At 43.3% G+C, this 15,205-nt stretch overlaps 1 protein-coding gene across 5 annotated transcripts; it reads left to right on the top strand.

Annotated features, from left to right (window-relative positions):
- The first annotated feature begins 1,462 nt into the window (after positions 1-1,462).
- On the top strand, positions 1,463-14,136 carry LOC115010437 (ubiquitin carboxyl-terminal hydrolase 43-like). Of its 5 annotated transcripts, none has more exons than XM_029434991.1 (3): positions 1,463-2,435; positions 11,179-11,337; positions 12,827-14,136. In XM_029434991.1, the coding sequence occupies exons 1-3, from the start codon at positions 1,827-1,829 to the stop codon at positions 12,830-12,832; spliced, it is 774 nt and encodes a 257-aa protein (XP_029290851.1). In that variant the 5' UTR covers positions 1,463-1,826; the 3' UTR covers positions 12,833-14,136. The 5 variants fall into 5 exon arrangements, with proteins under 5 accessions (XP_029290851.1, XP_029290859.1, XP_029290869.1 ...); XM_029434999.1 differs by having other exon boundaries at positions 12,824-14,136; XM_029435009.1 differs by lacking the exon at positions 12,827-14,136 and adding an exon at positions 11,981-12,501.
- Positions 14,137-15,205: the final 1,069 nt, after the last annotated feature.

Genomic DNA, 15,205 nt, shown 5'->3' with positions numbered 1-15,205 from the left:
AACTCATTCCATGCCCAGGGTGAATAGAAAGAGAAAGCAGTTTTACCACACTCTGAGTGCATCCATTTCTTCCCTACTTTGTGGAGCTTCCAGGGTGTAGTAGCAGCAGCATTAATGTCTGTGAAGGGAGCAGCCGGGCTATTTATAGGATGCTGTACATGTGTCTGTAAATGCTGGTCTGGTATAGAAATGGTATTTCAATGGCAGGGTGAAGCAAAAGTATTTCCTTATACACATTTGTGGATAGTCTTTTTTAGCAAAAACCTTTATCCAGGTACCTTAAACACAGGAAACACAGGACCCTACAATCCCCACATTGGGACTGTGCCTGTAGAAACATTGGGAACTTGTTTATAGGTGGTCATTGAGAAGTTTTACTGTCACTGGACCCACTGTATTTATTGAGCGCATACTCTTACTATCAAGTGATGATGATGCACCACTAAAAGGCTTTCAGTAGCTGATTTATCTTCATTTTAGGCTTGAGGTTGGAGGTTGGAGATATGGTCAGGTTGAAGTATAAGATTCATGCACACGAAAGCCTTGGACAGATTACTGAACTCACTAGGCACAAGCCCAGGGTCCCTAGAGGTTAGGGGGCGCCTGGGCCAGAGCCTCCAGTTTTCAATCAGAATCAGAAATCATTTATTAGTCCCTCAATGGGGAAATTTACATCGTTACAGCAAAAGAACATATGAGGTAAAGTGCAGAGCGCACGATAATTCAATAAAAATAATATAAGTCCAAGCTTTTGAGTAGTTTATAAAGATGAATATTGCACATGGCAGTGATGTGTGTTTGAAGTCACTGTTACATTTCTTGTTGGGAAGTCAATCAAAAGGACCACAAATAGACACAAAGTGACCAAAAGGAGATGCAAAACGACCACAAAGATACACAAAACTACCAAAAAAAGACATAAAACAAACACAAAAGACACAAAACAACCAAAAGAGACGCACAACGGCAACAAAGAGACACAAAGCAACCACAAAGAGAGAGAAAAAGACCACAAAGAGACACAAGGGACCTCACAGAGATGAAAAACAATCTGTTGCTCTTGTTCTTATGTAGGAGTGAGCACCCTTTACATATCTGTGCCCAGTGGCCTATTGTCCCATAATCCGTCCATGACGACGGCCTCTATAGTAGGATCATCCAACAAGTGCCAGTGATGTCTTCTTTGACACATTCTGAATATGTTAAATGTAGGTGATGTTGTAATTGGCCCTACAGGGGGCAGTTAAAGGCTACAGTGCTTGACACCTATTAAAGAAGACTTCCTTGTTCCCTGTGCAACAATCAAGACTAGTTAAACTGTGTGCAGTTTGAGGGCACCTTTCTATGGTGATAAGTAATGTAACCTAGGTAAATGAAATGCATGTCTGAGGGGCGGGCATTAGACAGGATCATCCAAATAGAAACTTGTTCATTGTAGCCCCATTGACAGGAGAGGGGGGAGGGAGGGAGGAATAGCAGTGGTGAGAGACAGAGTCCAAGACCGCCAGCATACGATCCAGCACTGAGACGAGGAAGTGTAGTTGAACCTGCTGAGTGGAGGAAAGCGTCTCCTCTCTGTAGTTCCTGGAGAGAGCGTCACCCATCAAAACCCGCGGACTGGTGACCATATCGTACTGGGAATTACCGGGATGTCAGGAGAATATTATCAGTAGTCATGTGCCTTTTGGGCACCAAGTCGGTGCCACCTCAGCGGTAAGGTTTGTGGAGAGAAAGGAGGAGGAGGAGGGGTAGACAGCCAGCCTGGCAGACAGGTGCGACTCCACAGCCGGTTTTATTTCCTCTCGCTCCTATTAAGTAGTAGAGTCATGGATACCCGCAAGGAAAACAAGGTAAGAAAAGCCATGAAACCTAAAACGACGAAGCGAAAGGAGAAGAAATACAAAACCGGAAGGTTTATGAGGAGAAAATCGCTGCGATCTTTTGGGAATTTCATGGGAAGGATCCTTAAAACTTTGGGCACTTTGGCGCACTTTGGCGACACGGAACAGCCGGACGCGGAGGACGACGACGGCGGGTTCGGGCGAAGCCCTTCGGGGGGTTTCAAAGACGACTGCGCGCAGACCTCCAGGGAGGGAACCGTGAAGAAGAGCTCCACGGTGTCCTCTCACGGCTCGGTGAAAGACAGGCTGTCGTGGTGCTACGGCGACAAGACCCCCGGGGTGCTGGGGCTGAAGAACCACGGAAACACCTGTTTCATGAACGCCGTGGTTCAGTGCCTCAACAACACGGACCTGCTGGCCGAGTACCTCGGGCTGGAGCAGTACAAGTCTGATGTGTGCCACAGGAAGGTGAACGGGGAGGTGAGAGGCGAGGAGCCCCAAACAGCCAGGGGAGAGGTGACCGAGCAGCTGGCGTCGCTGGTTCGAGGCCTGTGGACCCTGGAGTACACACCGCAGCTGTCTGTGGAGTTCAAGGTAAGGACAGAAGAGTGTTGTCTATTAGGATGCTGCTGTGGGTACTGCTTTGTTGTGTGTTTTTTGTTCAGTTGTATGTCTTAATCCCAATTTACAGTGGAAAATAGTCTACTGTGATGGCCACTTAAACCTAATTCCCTGACACTTTTCCAACTTTTATAGTTACACAAATACCAGTTGTATGTTTTTTGGTTAGTATGAATTGGAAATGAAATATTTTTACATGGAAATGTATGTTTTCCAATTTATTCAGCAAAGTGGATAATAGGGGCTTTATTTCATCATAAAAAAAGCAAGCATGGGCCCCAGACCCCCCCCCCCCCATCAGTGGCCCTGAAACCCCCAAGTTAAACCACTGCATGTCAATTGGTTATGTGATTATTTTATTAACTGCGCATTTGTCTGGGAATGTGCTCCACTACAGCACAATAAAACCAATATCATAGGGCCTTAAGGCATTTTAAATCAAATTACCACAAACTAATTGACACACAGCAAACCTGCGGCCAGGTAGTTTCCCAACACAGGAGTGCTGGTGGGTTTCTTGAGCTCTAGGCACAAATATAATTAAGTTGCTTTGAGTTGTCTATGTGCTCTGCACTCAGTGGGTACTTGAAGAAGTCATACACATTGCACAGGAAGAGGATGAAAGAGCGGGTCAATGGCGGTTCAACAGGATTTATTTTTGTCCCAGTGAGCTACTCCAGCAATAAAGAGATGTCATTATCTTCAGGTTACATTACTTATACACATTCTTCCCACATGGAATCTCCCAAGTTACTAGCCAAACTAGTGTATTTGCCTCAAACTCATTCAAGTCCACTACTCGGCACAGCGTGCACATGTCAAGAGGATTGTGACGATTTGTAAGCGGTATCAACTATCACATACCACAGTCTATATTGTGCAAAACAATTATTTGAATGAAACATGTCAAGTGCGCACTAGACTGAATGTGGTTTAAAGGGCAACAGTCTACCTGTGTGTCCCAATTTCCTGTGAATAAAGACACGCACAGGTGGTGTGTCCGTGTTCCGGGAGAGCCACCTGAAGTGGTAACAATAAAAACGCCTCACCACTTTGTCTCCCAGTATCGACATTTTATTATTGTTTGTTGAACTATTGTGTGTGTGTGTGTGTGTGTGTGTGTGTGTGTGCATGCAATGTGGTTACTGATTACACGCAGGCTGCAAAGTCTCAACTTGATTCACCTGCCCTACTATTGAGCCCTGGAAGTGGTTTGTCTGCATTCCCCAACTGTAATGTGCAGTGCGGGGGAGTCCGGCATTTCTGTCTTTATATTTGCATAAACTGTTAAATGCATGTGATGAGGATGTTAAAACGGATATTAAATCAACAAGTGGTCACGCACTTCCACACAGAAGACTTTCTTGCTGTTGTGTTGAGCCGGGACTGTGGGGTTTCCTTCTGGCCTTTTTAGATGACAGTCAACCAGTGTAGGCTTCCTGAGTGGTGGCTGCTCTGTGCCATCAACAGACAGCCTGGGGGAAGTTGTAGGGGAGAAAGTATGAGTGGGATATCATTCATAATGGAAAAGGATGATATACATGACAGTTACTTTATTATTAACCACGAGTTAGTAGTAAATTAATAACGCGTATAGGAGAGAGTGCAGTATGTGCCGAAGGTGTAAGGGAAAAGTATTAACAAAGAAGAAGATGCTGTTTTGATCTGAAAAGATTCAAGGATAAATGTTGGTTATGGATCATTAATGCTGAGCACCTGAATGCTTGTACACATTTTAAAGAGCAGGTTTTTAAACTCTTGTCACAGGCAGCTTCACCAACCTTTTTGTAGATTTCTTTTTAATATTAAGTTTGTGGTGGTAAAAAAACAGGAAGTAACGCGATGTCTTGAAGGCTATTTAGGTATGGAGTATGGAGCATGGATCCTCTTGATCAGGAAACTAGTTTTGCACACAGTACCAAATGTATAAAGGGAATACTGTGGCTCGAGGTCGGCTATCTCACTGATATCATGTATTCACTCAGGGCCAACCCATGGCAGTCTCTTACAGGAGATCACATTGTCACAGAATGTGACTCAGTTCCAGTGTTTCATTCAGACCCTTTTGTAGCAAAATGGGTTAATAATAGTGTCTGATATCAGTCACTGTAGTGGCCACCTGCTGGAAGGAAACCCTGAATATTACCCCTTTCTAACTTAACGTCTGAATGCGCTGCTCTGTGTTTAAAATAGGTAGATACTTTTTCCTCAATAAAAAACATGTCCTTCACTCCCCCTTTTCTCGCCGCGCCCCATCACATCAGCTCAGTGATTTGTGTTTGTCCGCTCATCCCGGGGTGAAGCAGTAGAGAGGATGTTTACTGTAGCAAGTGCATTCAGCCTGGCAAAGGAGGATGCCCCCCCTGCTGAGACGCCTCCAATGGTGTGCACTCAGAGGGAGAGAGAAAGAGAAAGTGGGAGGGAGAGACATCTCTGGTAAACAAAACTATATCGTCACCTGTGAACATCATAAGTCCGCCCAGGGCTGTAATTGGCAAAAAAAAGGACACTCAACTTTGACAGCTGATGGTTATTGCTAAAGCTCTCCACACTTTAAAGAGAGGCACTGGCCTGCAAGGAGAACTGGGAAAAGAAACTTTTGCACTACTTCTTCCAAGTTCTTTTGTTTTGGGATCTGTTATTAGGGGTGAGTAGGAGTCATGACCCTGTCGAGAGAAATCTTAATATATCCACTGAAGAATGACCTCAGGCTTATTAGCAGGGCGTTAAGCCAACATTTAAATGTTAGGTGCATCCTCTCGAAAAGTTGGAGAACAAGTTTAGTTTTTGATTTTCTTTGATACCAAACTGCAGTGTTTCACAATACATTTCAGGTTCGAGTGTTAGAAGTTGCTCACCTGCACACACTCATTAGATTTTTAAAAGTCCTACACTTTGAGTCTGACTGGTATGAAATGCGTTACCCAATGCAGCTCAGCTTATAAATGACAGTGATCAGCCTATTGGAAGTGCTGTATTTAAATGTCAAAATGTCCAACTCTGCCATAACTGCTTAGCTACACATTTGACATTGATGAAATCTGGAAGGATGAAGTGTCGCTCTGATTTGACTCGACGCCAGAACGGGTTTGTTCTTTTTACTGTGTTACATCCCTGACCTAAAGGATTTAACAACACTGTAACTTCTTTGAGAAGTTGTAGCGTGGGAGCCCTGGATTCATCTTTTTTTTTTAATTTTTTTTTTTTTTTACACTTGAGAGGATGCAGCTCTGAGAGGCCAGTGGAGCTCAGCCGGGAAGATGAAGCCTGGTGTTTTAAGCAGTCTTTGTTTGTTCTGGGAGCGCAGACAGTGTGTGACAGTGAGGCAAGACAGCGAGACTGATGGTTTGTTTGTTTTTTTCTTGCCACTGCTCCTCTTCAAGGACCACTCTCATTGTCACTCGTGGTGCTAAAGATGTATGCATTGTTTGTGGAAAGCCACACAAGCATGCATTGCTGAGGGGATATGCACCACCTGGACTGTGCTGAATTTGCACAGCGGGGCTGCCTCTCATTTCAGTTTGATGTGGCAGTTTCTCAGTGTAGCAGATTTTTGGAGACTTTAGCAGTGTGCGGCTAGAAGATTTTATTTTCTGCTCTTCACAACAGATATAATAATCAGTGTATTTCATATTTGGCCACAGACAAACAGTGGGATCTTTTGTATGCCTTGGCTGTTGAAGTGAGTGGGGAAGTTATAACGCTTCAAGCATTTCATCACATTAAAACAAAAAGAAACACACACGTGTGACCACATACAAGTACTGTAACAGAGCCGCCATATGCTGTTTGGAAGCAGCATGCATTCCCATGCTTCAGTGAGCCTCACTCCATTATACCTACACCGCTGTGACAAAAGGCAATAAAGGAACACAAGGAGAAGTGTGTCTGCGCTGTATCTGTGTAAGCACTACAATATGAGAACATTTTCCACCGCGTTTATTATCCCTCCCATGATTTATGTACCAAGCCTGAACGGCACACACGGTGTGTATGAAGCCATGGGAATAAATCAATCTTTAGTATTACGGGATGCGATAGTGCGATCACCAAATCATGAAGTCTGGGAAGACTTTCCTATTTTATCTCCCGTGATGGGGAAGCACACGGAAGTGGCATACGTTCTTACAGCTCTTGATGGCGTGACAGATGCAGCTTCATAGTCTCTCAGTTGTGCACACATATTAACAGCCTCAGCTGGGAATCCTCAGAGTATCAATCTCTCAGTTTCAGCCGAACCCAGGGAGCCTTCCATTATTCCCATCGCATATCACCCCTTCCTACTGATCGCCTGTAAATCCCACGGAGGAGGACATCTGCAGACAAGCGGGCTTTGTTCAGTCTTGACTCTCCGGCACCTTTTTTTTAATAGAAGCATTCCCCAAGCTTCTCAGCGCTGCAGAGGAAACATCGGTCTGATTCCAAGATGTGGCATTCAGATTTGTCTTTAAAAAATACCTGCCTATTCTCTTTTGGTCTGGAGGTGAGTCCAGTGTGGCCTAGGATGACACAGGAAGTAGCAGGCTGACTTTAAGGCTGCAACTAACCATTATTTTCATGAATAAAATGTCGATGTGTGTTTCCCAAAGCCAAGGATGAACTATGGCTTGTTTTGTCCACAACTCAAATATATTCAGTTTGCTGCCACACCGTAGGAGAGTAAAGAAACCTGAAAATATTCACCTTTTAAGGTGTAATCAGATAATTTTGACTCTTAAAGATCTTTTGTTTCTCCAACTAATCGATTAATCTTTGCAGCTCTAGCTGAGTACATTTTTAGATTCGGAAGGATGGCAGGGGGGAGGAGGCAGGTGCTATGCAGCTAAGAGAGGCTCGTGCGTGCGGGTGCGTGTGTGTTGGCCAGACCTCAGCTGGGACTGATTAGTGGAGGGAATGGTTCTTACAAGATCGAGAGGGAAGAAAAAGAGAGCTAATAGAAAGGGAGGGAAAAATAAAGTTTGTGTGTGAGAGACAGAAAAAGGATAGATGGAACACAGCATGAGGGGAGAGGGAGAGTGCTATAAGTGGAGGCTGTAAGTGATGACTGTCCTGCATCCAGAGGTGAGCCGGCAACACCAGGCCGCTGAAAAATGAAACAGCAAATGGAGCAGCCAGTAATGACAGATTCTATCCAGCCTCATTCCAACCACACCTGTGGGGGTGTGTGGGGGGGGGGGTGTGTGTGTGTGTGTGTGTGTGTGTGTGTGTGTGTGTGTGTGGAAAATAAGTATCTTCTTAAGGTTATGCCCTGTCATAATTTGTCAGTATCATTCGCTGTCCTTCACTGAGAAATCCATCCAGGCCTGTTTAGGCAGCCCGGACCCCGAGGAGGTGTAAATTGTTTTTTTTAGGGAAAGAGAGGAGGGACATTTGCTTGATGTATGTTTACAGTAAATTCCTGGCCTGCCGAAACTCTGATCCGTCATTGTTTACGGAGTAGGAAGATGGATGTAGAGAGGGCATGAGGGGGTAATAGTGTGAGGTGAAGCAAGGGTAGCAGGACGGGACATCAGAAGAGATATCTGCGTGTGGGGTGCAGCCCTATCTCTGCCGACCGAAGGGATGTCATGACCCCGGCTTTGGAGAATGCGTAGGTTTATGGCTGCCTTTTTGTTATTGGTCTTTTATGTTTTCTTCTTCTTTGTTGCTTTCTTTGTTTTGTAGATCACATCTTCTGCTTTCTTTTCTCTTCCTCTCTATATTTAAACACATCTTACTCAAACCCCCTCAGGTGAATCACTACAGTCCCGCATTTTGAGTTTTGCAGTTACATGATAAGGTTGTTAGCTGCGACGTTATAACCGCTAATCACTCACGGAAACATCGGGAGAAAACGGCTGTAAAATAAGATGCGACTGCACTCAAGACTCAGACTTCTACTTTAGGATAAGGTGAGAATCAAAGGCGCAATTACTACGTGTGTGTGTGTGTGTGGTGTGTGTGTGTGAGAGATATATATCACAATTAACTTTCATTGACTTTGAAACACACTGCAAAAGGGGTAAAGTTGTACGGCGAAAACGGGGAGAGCACCCAGACCAGACAACGCTGTCGTAGTGATCTGTCAATCACAAGATAGATAGATAGATAGATAGATAGATAGATAGATAGATAGATAGATAGATAGATAGATAGATAGATAGATAGATAGATAGATACTTTATTCATCCCGAGGGAAATGTAGGTAGCCCCCGCCTTAAAACCACCGCTCTATTTTAGGACCATAATTTACAACATGAAATACTGTATTAAAGAAGACTTGAAACTAGCGATTGAGACCATAAACCATTAGGAAACTATTTACAGAGGTAATAAATCAAGTGAGAAGTCCGGTCATTTTCTCATTGACTTCTATACAAATGGACTTATTTTGCAACCAGTTGGATATAGAGAATGCAAGTTTAAGGCACTTCCGCATTGGCTTCACTTCTCAGACCTGCAGTTTCTGGGTTGAGAAAACAATCCCTGGTCTGGACTGATCAATAGTTCTTACAACAAAAACAACTCTGTCTTCCATCAAGTTGACCCCCACGCCCACCTTTATCCTTGACAAGCTCTGAAGTGTTTGCTCAACACATCTGATCCCACCAGAGCTGCGCCCGGGTCAGCTTTGAACACTGCTGGTGTTTGCAGAGAAACTCGACATTTCAACTAACCTACAATTTTTTTCTTCGTCTCTCCGCACTTCCTCACCATCTCATTACTTGTTTTTTTTTTTACAAGAATTCAATTAAAAAAAGACTTGATGCTTGGGAATACGACCGTGCCAAATCTTTTTAAGTGCCTTTGGGGCTGTGTGGCACATGTCACCAGAGACACTTTTGAGAGACTGCACTGTAAACAGAGATGACCGACAGTATCCTCCCCAACACACACACACACACACACACACACACACACATGCATACGGAAACACACCCAAACAGAAAGAGATGAAATCAGTGGAGGGGTTATCCCCTCATCTTAATGAAGTCATAACCTCTTGATGTCATTAGGTTTCTGTGCCCAGACTCACCGTATCCTTGGAAACTGTCTTTGCCTTAGCATTTCCACCTCTCTTATTTTGTCCGTAGCTTTGAGATAAACTGCTGCTTCCGTTTTTTTTTCCTCACTTTTCATCCCGGTCCAGCCCCAACGGCGTCATGCTTTTTGATAGGGAGACAAGGTCTGTTGAAACTCAGCCAGCGTCCCGCCCTCTATCCTCTCCTCCTTTTACTCCACCGCCTCCATCTTTCCATCTGTCCCTCATCCCTCCACCCCCTGTCAGTGCTTCCTTGTCGCGATGAAGCTCATTAGCGGGCTGTCTCAGTCAGGTAGAGAGGGGCCCTCCCTCCTGTGTTTATATTTAGATACTGGGATACTGCAGGTATAATGTGGTGATTTTTAATGAGGTGTGGAGCAAAGGATGGATCCCGTCAGTCACACACAGAGAGGTAGAGCGACGGAGAGAAGTAGCCACACAGTGTAGTGGAGTTTTAGTGCTGTCGTTAGTTTTTGCGTGTCATTTTCTCCATCTGACTCATGGAGTCACAACTCCTTCCTCATAATTTAATAAGACAGTCTGCCAGTTTTTTGCTAGTAACACCTGTCAGGGTTGTGGGTGTCCTCTTTGTGAGTCATCGTTTGAATGTGTTCGAGAACAATCTTTTAAAATTATATTGAGCACCACAAATGGATCATGAGGTGTCTGATTTTGTTATGCTGCCAAAAATAGCAATTGTGGTGCATTACTTAAACCACCAATCTTTGAGAAAAGAACATCTTGTTTTCAAAGCAAAGCAAGAACAGCAGTTTGTCAGTTTTCTTGATGTTAGTGAGACGTGTGTTGGATATTCTTACATATTGCTGACATCATCAGCTTTTCCTTGTGAAATTTGGCACAACAGTTGCAAATACCGTTTGTGGTTCTGTGTACATACATCATTAACTGTAGTAAAACACAGATGTTTTGTTTCTCTCTCACTTGTTTTACACACACAAAAGGTGCAGAAAGAGAAACGCAACATACCACTTGAAACAAGTGGCTCAACTTTACTAATTTAGGAAAATAAAACAATAAGAAATCAGTACGCAACTGTACATTTGCCAGGTAAAATCAGGTAATTGCTTTATACATTTTCTGGTTCTAGCTTCTTGAATGTTTGAGGTCTTCTGTGTCATGCGTTATAGAACATGTAATATCTGTTGGGTTTGTGGACATCTGAAGAACACAACTTGGGCTGTGTGAAATAATATTAGGCATTTTTCACTATTTTCTGACATTTTTATAGACCAAATGATAAATCAATTAAACAATAAATAAATAATTAGTTGCAACACTATCTGAAAACACAGTGAACATTTATTTGGGGATGCCTTTATTTGCTGCGTGCATCTTCGGAAGTGTGATGCCTGTAATGAAGTGCGCTTCGACTTTGTTTGCAGTGCAACATCCAAACAGAATTGTGAATGACTTTATTACATGATCTTATCGTAGCCAAATGATGCCTGGCAGATGTTCTTGAATGAGAGTGCATTAAGGGATGATGAGAGAGAGAAATGTCCCTGCTTTTTTCCATCTCTCCCCTGAGTACTCGAAGCTGAACCAACTGTAACTCACAAATGATGATTTCCTGTGTTCCGTGTGATCGTGTCCTCATTTTGTCAGGAAGGACGTCAGGATTTAATGACTTGGAATCACCCAAAGTATTAATTATGATATTTCTCCTCTCCTCAGAGCATAGTCGCCAAGTACGGCTCTCAGTTTCGGGGAAACTCTCAGCACGATGCCCTCGAGTTCCTTCTTTGGCTTTTGGACAGAGTTCATGAAGATGCTAATCAGAGCCCCAACAACAACACTAACAGCAGCAGCAGCAAGACCAAAGCCAACCCCAAGGTGAGTCCACATCATCAACCAGCAGCCACAGGCTCTGCAACAGTGAGCCAGTCTTTATTACTGCTGTTGCCTTGACGTGGGCTGAAGATCCTAAATATTAAATGTGTTACTCATAATGCAAGTACTGCTGTTGCTATCTTTTTTTAAATATATATTACCATTACCATTTTGTAATGCAACCTGACTTGATCTTCATGTGAAGAGTTGTAGCTGCTTCCTGATCACATGTATTCTTTCCTATACCTCTTTTTGTCTCTGTCACACACACACACACACACACACACACACACACACACACACACACACCCCTCCCCCATGTCTTTCTTACTAACTTTTCTTTCCTCATGCACACATCTTTTTTTCCAGAGCTAATTTTCGACTTAAAACTTAATTAATTCACAATTCACGAGAAAACTGTTTTGCATTATCAGTGGAGTTATAAACAGCATTGTTACCATAGTAATAACCCACCTTTTATTCACCAGCAGTACTAAATATTTGCTTCAAGATAACTCATTTAAAATCACTCTTTTCTGTGGTCAGTGGTTTTCAGCTCAATGTAGGCAGGTGAAAAGAGTGTGCTCCTTGCCTGCTAACAGCAGCATACCTCTTACTTAAGTTGTCTGTCTCCTAATGGGCTCAGTGAGACGAGGGCAACGATTGTGCTGCCCCACACAAGATTGCGAGAACAGAGGCAACCTCCCCCCGTGTTGGAGCCAAGTCAGTGCTGACGGTCATTCCTACTGCTCATTAAATGTTAGCCGGTCAAAGACACAATTAGACTGAATCCTTAAACCGTCCCAGACATCCCAGTCACCTCAAACATGTTTGATTTTCTTTGTTGGATCTTCCCGGACAGTCTCTTGTTCCACATTCAGTTTGGACTCCGTTTTGTTTTTCTTTCCGTGCACAAATGATTTCACAGGCAGCACAAACAGAAATCTGCTGCTCCATTTGGCACATTCACGTTTCATGAAAACCTGTCACATTTGTTTTTGTAGACGGCAGAGAGTCATTACGATCCAAGCTCAGGTGCATAATCATGTTGCATGTAACACTGAGGCCATTGTTTCAATAGGAACAGTGCAGCGGTTAAAAAATAATATATAAATATATTCTCTAAAGCTCATTATGGCAGATGTCATCATTGATACACTCTATGGCCATCCGCCTGTGGAATGATGACAACTGCACAACATTGTATTCAAATAAATCCTTTTACTCATCTAACTTTACAGCAAGGAATCTTTGTCTCTTTGTCTCTTTGTGTGTGTGTGTGTGTGTGTGTGTGTGTGTGTGTGTGTGTGTGTGTGTGTATAACTCGAGAACCGTTCATCCAATCAACCACACACTTGGCGTTGGTATTGCTGAGGACCCAAGGGTGTGCAGTGTTGAGTGTGAAATAAATCGGATGAGCACGCCCCGAATGGGCACTGCACTAGTGTTAACAAGTGAAGATAATTCTTGTTTTCTTTTTCAATACCAGTAGGCCTAAACCCCACAGATCCCAGAACGGAGCTCCAAGTAGAGCTGGCTCTGTGAAGAATCATCGTTGCAGGACTCTTGAGTGCCGTTGTGATTATTCCACCTGCAGTTTAGTTGAAACTCATTGAGCCTTGGTCTGAACTGATCCTTTGTCTGCACTTTCCTGTGAGATGTAAGAGGAGAAGCTGTTGAAGTGGCAGGCATCCATACTCTCTGTCTGTCTGTCTGTCTCTTTGTATTTTTCTCTGATGTGCGATGTTAACCTCGCAACCTTGCACTTGGAAAGGAGCCAGGCCTGGACGTGATGCGGTGAGAGGGAATGAAGGGCAGACACATCATGTCTGAGTTGATGACTTTTTTTATAATGACTGGAGTTGCCAGGCACCAAAAGCCAGTACAATGTGTCTTTAGTGTGTATATTTATTGGACTGGACTGAGGTGCACTTGTGTGAGATTTCTCTGAAATTCACACAGACGGCCACAATTACACATTTATACAACAACAACACCATATGTAAAGCAAATGCTTTGAAGCAGACCCCTCACTGCCAGCCTGCTGCACTGGTTACACACAATATATCGATTGAAGCTGTAATCATAGCGGTGAAGAAATAGTGACAATGAGCAAATTGTAAAATAATGAACTCAATCTGCTCTAGTTAATTCATTTAGTACCTGCTTTAAAAATGTGTACGTGCATTGTTTTACTGTTGCAATTAAATGTTTGCACATATTATTGTCGCCAGACACATGATTGTTCCAGCACTATTAGTGACCTCTAGAACTATGGGAAATAAACCAAATTATTTATTGATATAGCAAATTTCATCATGTGCCAAATGACATTCAGCTTCATTAGTGATTCTTTTCTAACTGCACTAGGGAAGGAGTCGCAGGAGCAGATGCACACATTAGTCTGGCTGTTAAACCTACATAAGAAGTATAGTACAGTGTGCAATCGATTGTGTTTGTGTGCGCATTATGACATTACATACTGGATAAGACCTGCTGTGATCATCACCCTCTGAAAAACACCTTGTGATTAATTACATTTGCTTAGCATCATCCAGTTTCTCCCAATCGGCCTATAGTTTGGCTGCTGGCTCCGCCTTTTTACTCGCTGCGCTGCCAGCAGACGACCTCCAGTCCTGTCGGTAAATGAATACTGTTATGAGCTGAACTGTCGCCGCGCTGCCACCCATTGCCCTGCTCTCCCTCTATGATGGCAGCGTTAATAGAGGCAGCCTTTATGCCACATAAACAGCTTACGGCCGCGGCTCTCATTAGGCTGCCAGTGAATCATGGCATCATAAAGCCGGCTTTCCTTGATATTTGTTCTTGTGAGTGCTTGTTTCTGAACCTCGAGGGGTTTATCCTGACAAATTAAAAAAAAAAATCAGTCAAAATCATACAACTCAAAGCTCTTAGTAAGAAGTAGGACGAGAACACATTTTGGAAAAAGTATCTTAAGTTCCTTATTAATTATGCAGTAGGCAGGCTGAATCCCACCAGGCACTATATCTAATGTCCTGAGGTTGTGTTTGAATAAACAGAGTGCAATACATACCATTAAAGAGAATAGGTATTCAGCACAAGGTGAGAATATTTTTCTCCCTTCTGGATAGGAATCTGTGGCTTGAGAAAATGGGGCAGCGAGACCTGTGAAGGATTTCAGGGGATTCTTCTTTAGTGCTGCTTCAGGCTCTATTTGTTTCATTCACAGAGGAAAGTCAGAAATCGAGGTTCTCTACTTTAATAGACCGTCGAATGGAATTGACTCGAGACCTTTCAGTGACCTTGTGGGCACACTGCATTCATTTACTTCGCCTCTTACTTTTGCTTTCCACTTGATTCCTGAACAATATAACCATAATATTACATGGTGAATATGGAGAAAATGGCAGGCTTGACTTTAATGTTGTGATTGGAAAATCAGATTATCTGAAATGACTTAACTGGGGAATAGCAGGGAAGAAAAAAATATTCTCTGTCTTTGCAAACTTTTGTAATGATCTCCAACTCAGTGACTTGTCCATGTGCTAATGGGGCCAGGATGGCTTAAATAACCACTGTGCCGGCCGCACAGGTCACTAATGCCTGATCTGGAGAGAAAGGCTTTCATGTTGACTATACATGAGGGAGGTCTATCCATACTCTATCGGATTAGATAAGGTTCCTATTCTGGTGGACTGTTGTAGCTTCGTCTCACTCCCAGGGTTTCAAATACCAACGCTGGGGCAGTGGCCGTCTTTATGAGACGCACCAGGCTTTCAAGTAACTCCAATATAAACCTATGCGCTTCATTATTACACGCTCAGAGCAATGAACGTAGTGTACGTTTAAATAAATATATATAAGTAAAATTTAAAAATATATAAGCGCA

Source organism: Cottoperca gobio, chromosome 1 (assembly GCF_900634415.1).
Source record: "Cottoperca gobio chromosome 1, fCotGob3.1, whole genome shotgun sequence".
Taxonomy (NCBI): domain Eukaryota; kingdom Metazoa; phylum Chordata; class Actinopteri; order Perciformes; family Bovichtidae; genus Cottoperca; species Cottoperca gobio.
This window is presented reverse-complemented; position numbering and strand designations above follow the sequence as displayed.

Bases quoted from the DNA above. Each gene is read 5' to 3' on its own strand.
- LOC115010437 (XM_029434974.1), top strand. From the start codon at position 1,827: ATGGATACCCGCAAGGAAAACAAGGTAAGAAAAGCCATGAAACCTAAA. The intron at 2,436-11,178 runs GTAAGGACAGAA...TCCTCTCCTCAG, and splicing joins AGCTGTCTGTGGAGTTCAAG to AGCATAGTCGCCAAGTACGG. The intron at 11,338-11,880 runs GTGAGTCCACAT...TTCTGTGGTCAG, and splicing joins AGACCAAAGCCAACCCCAAG to TGGTTTTCAGCTCAATGTAG.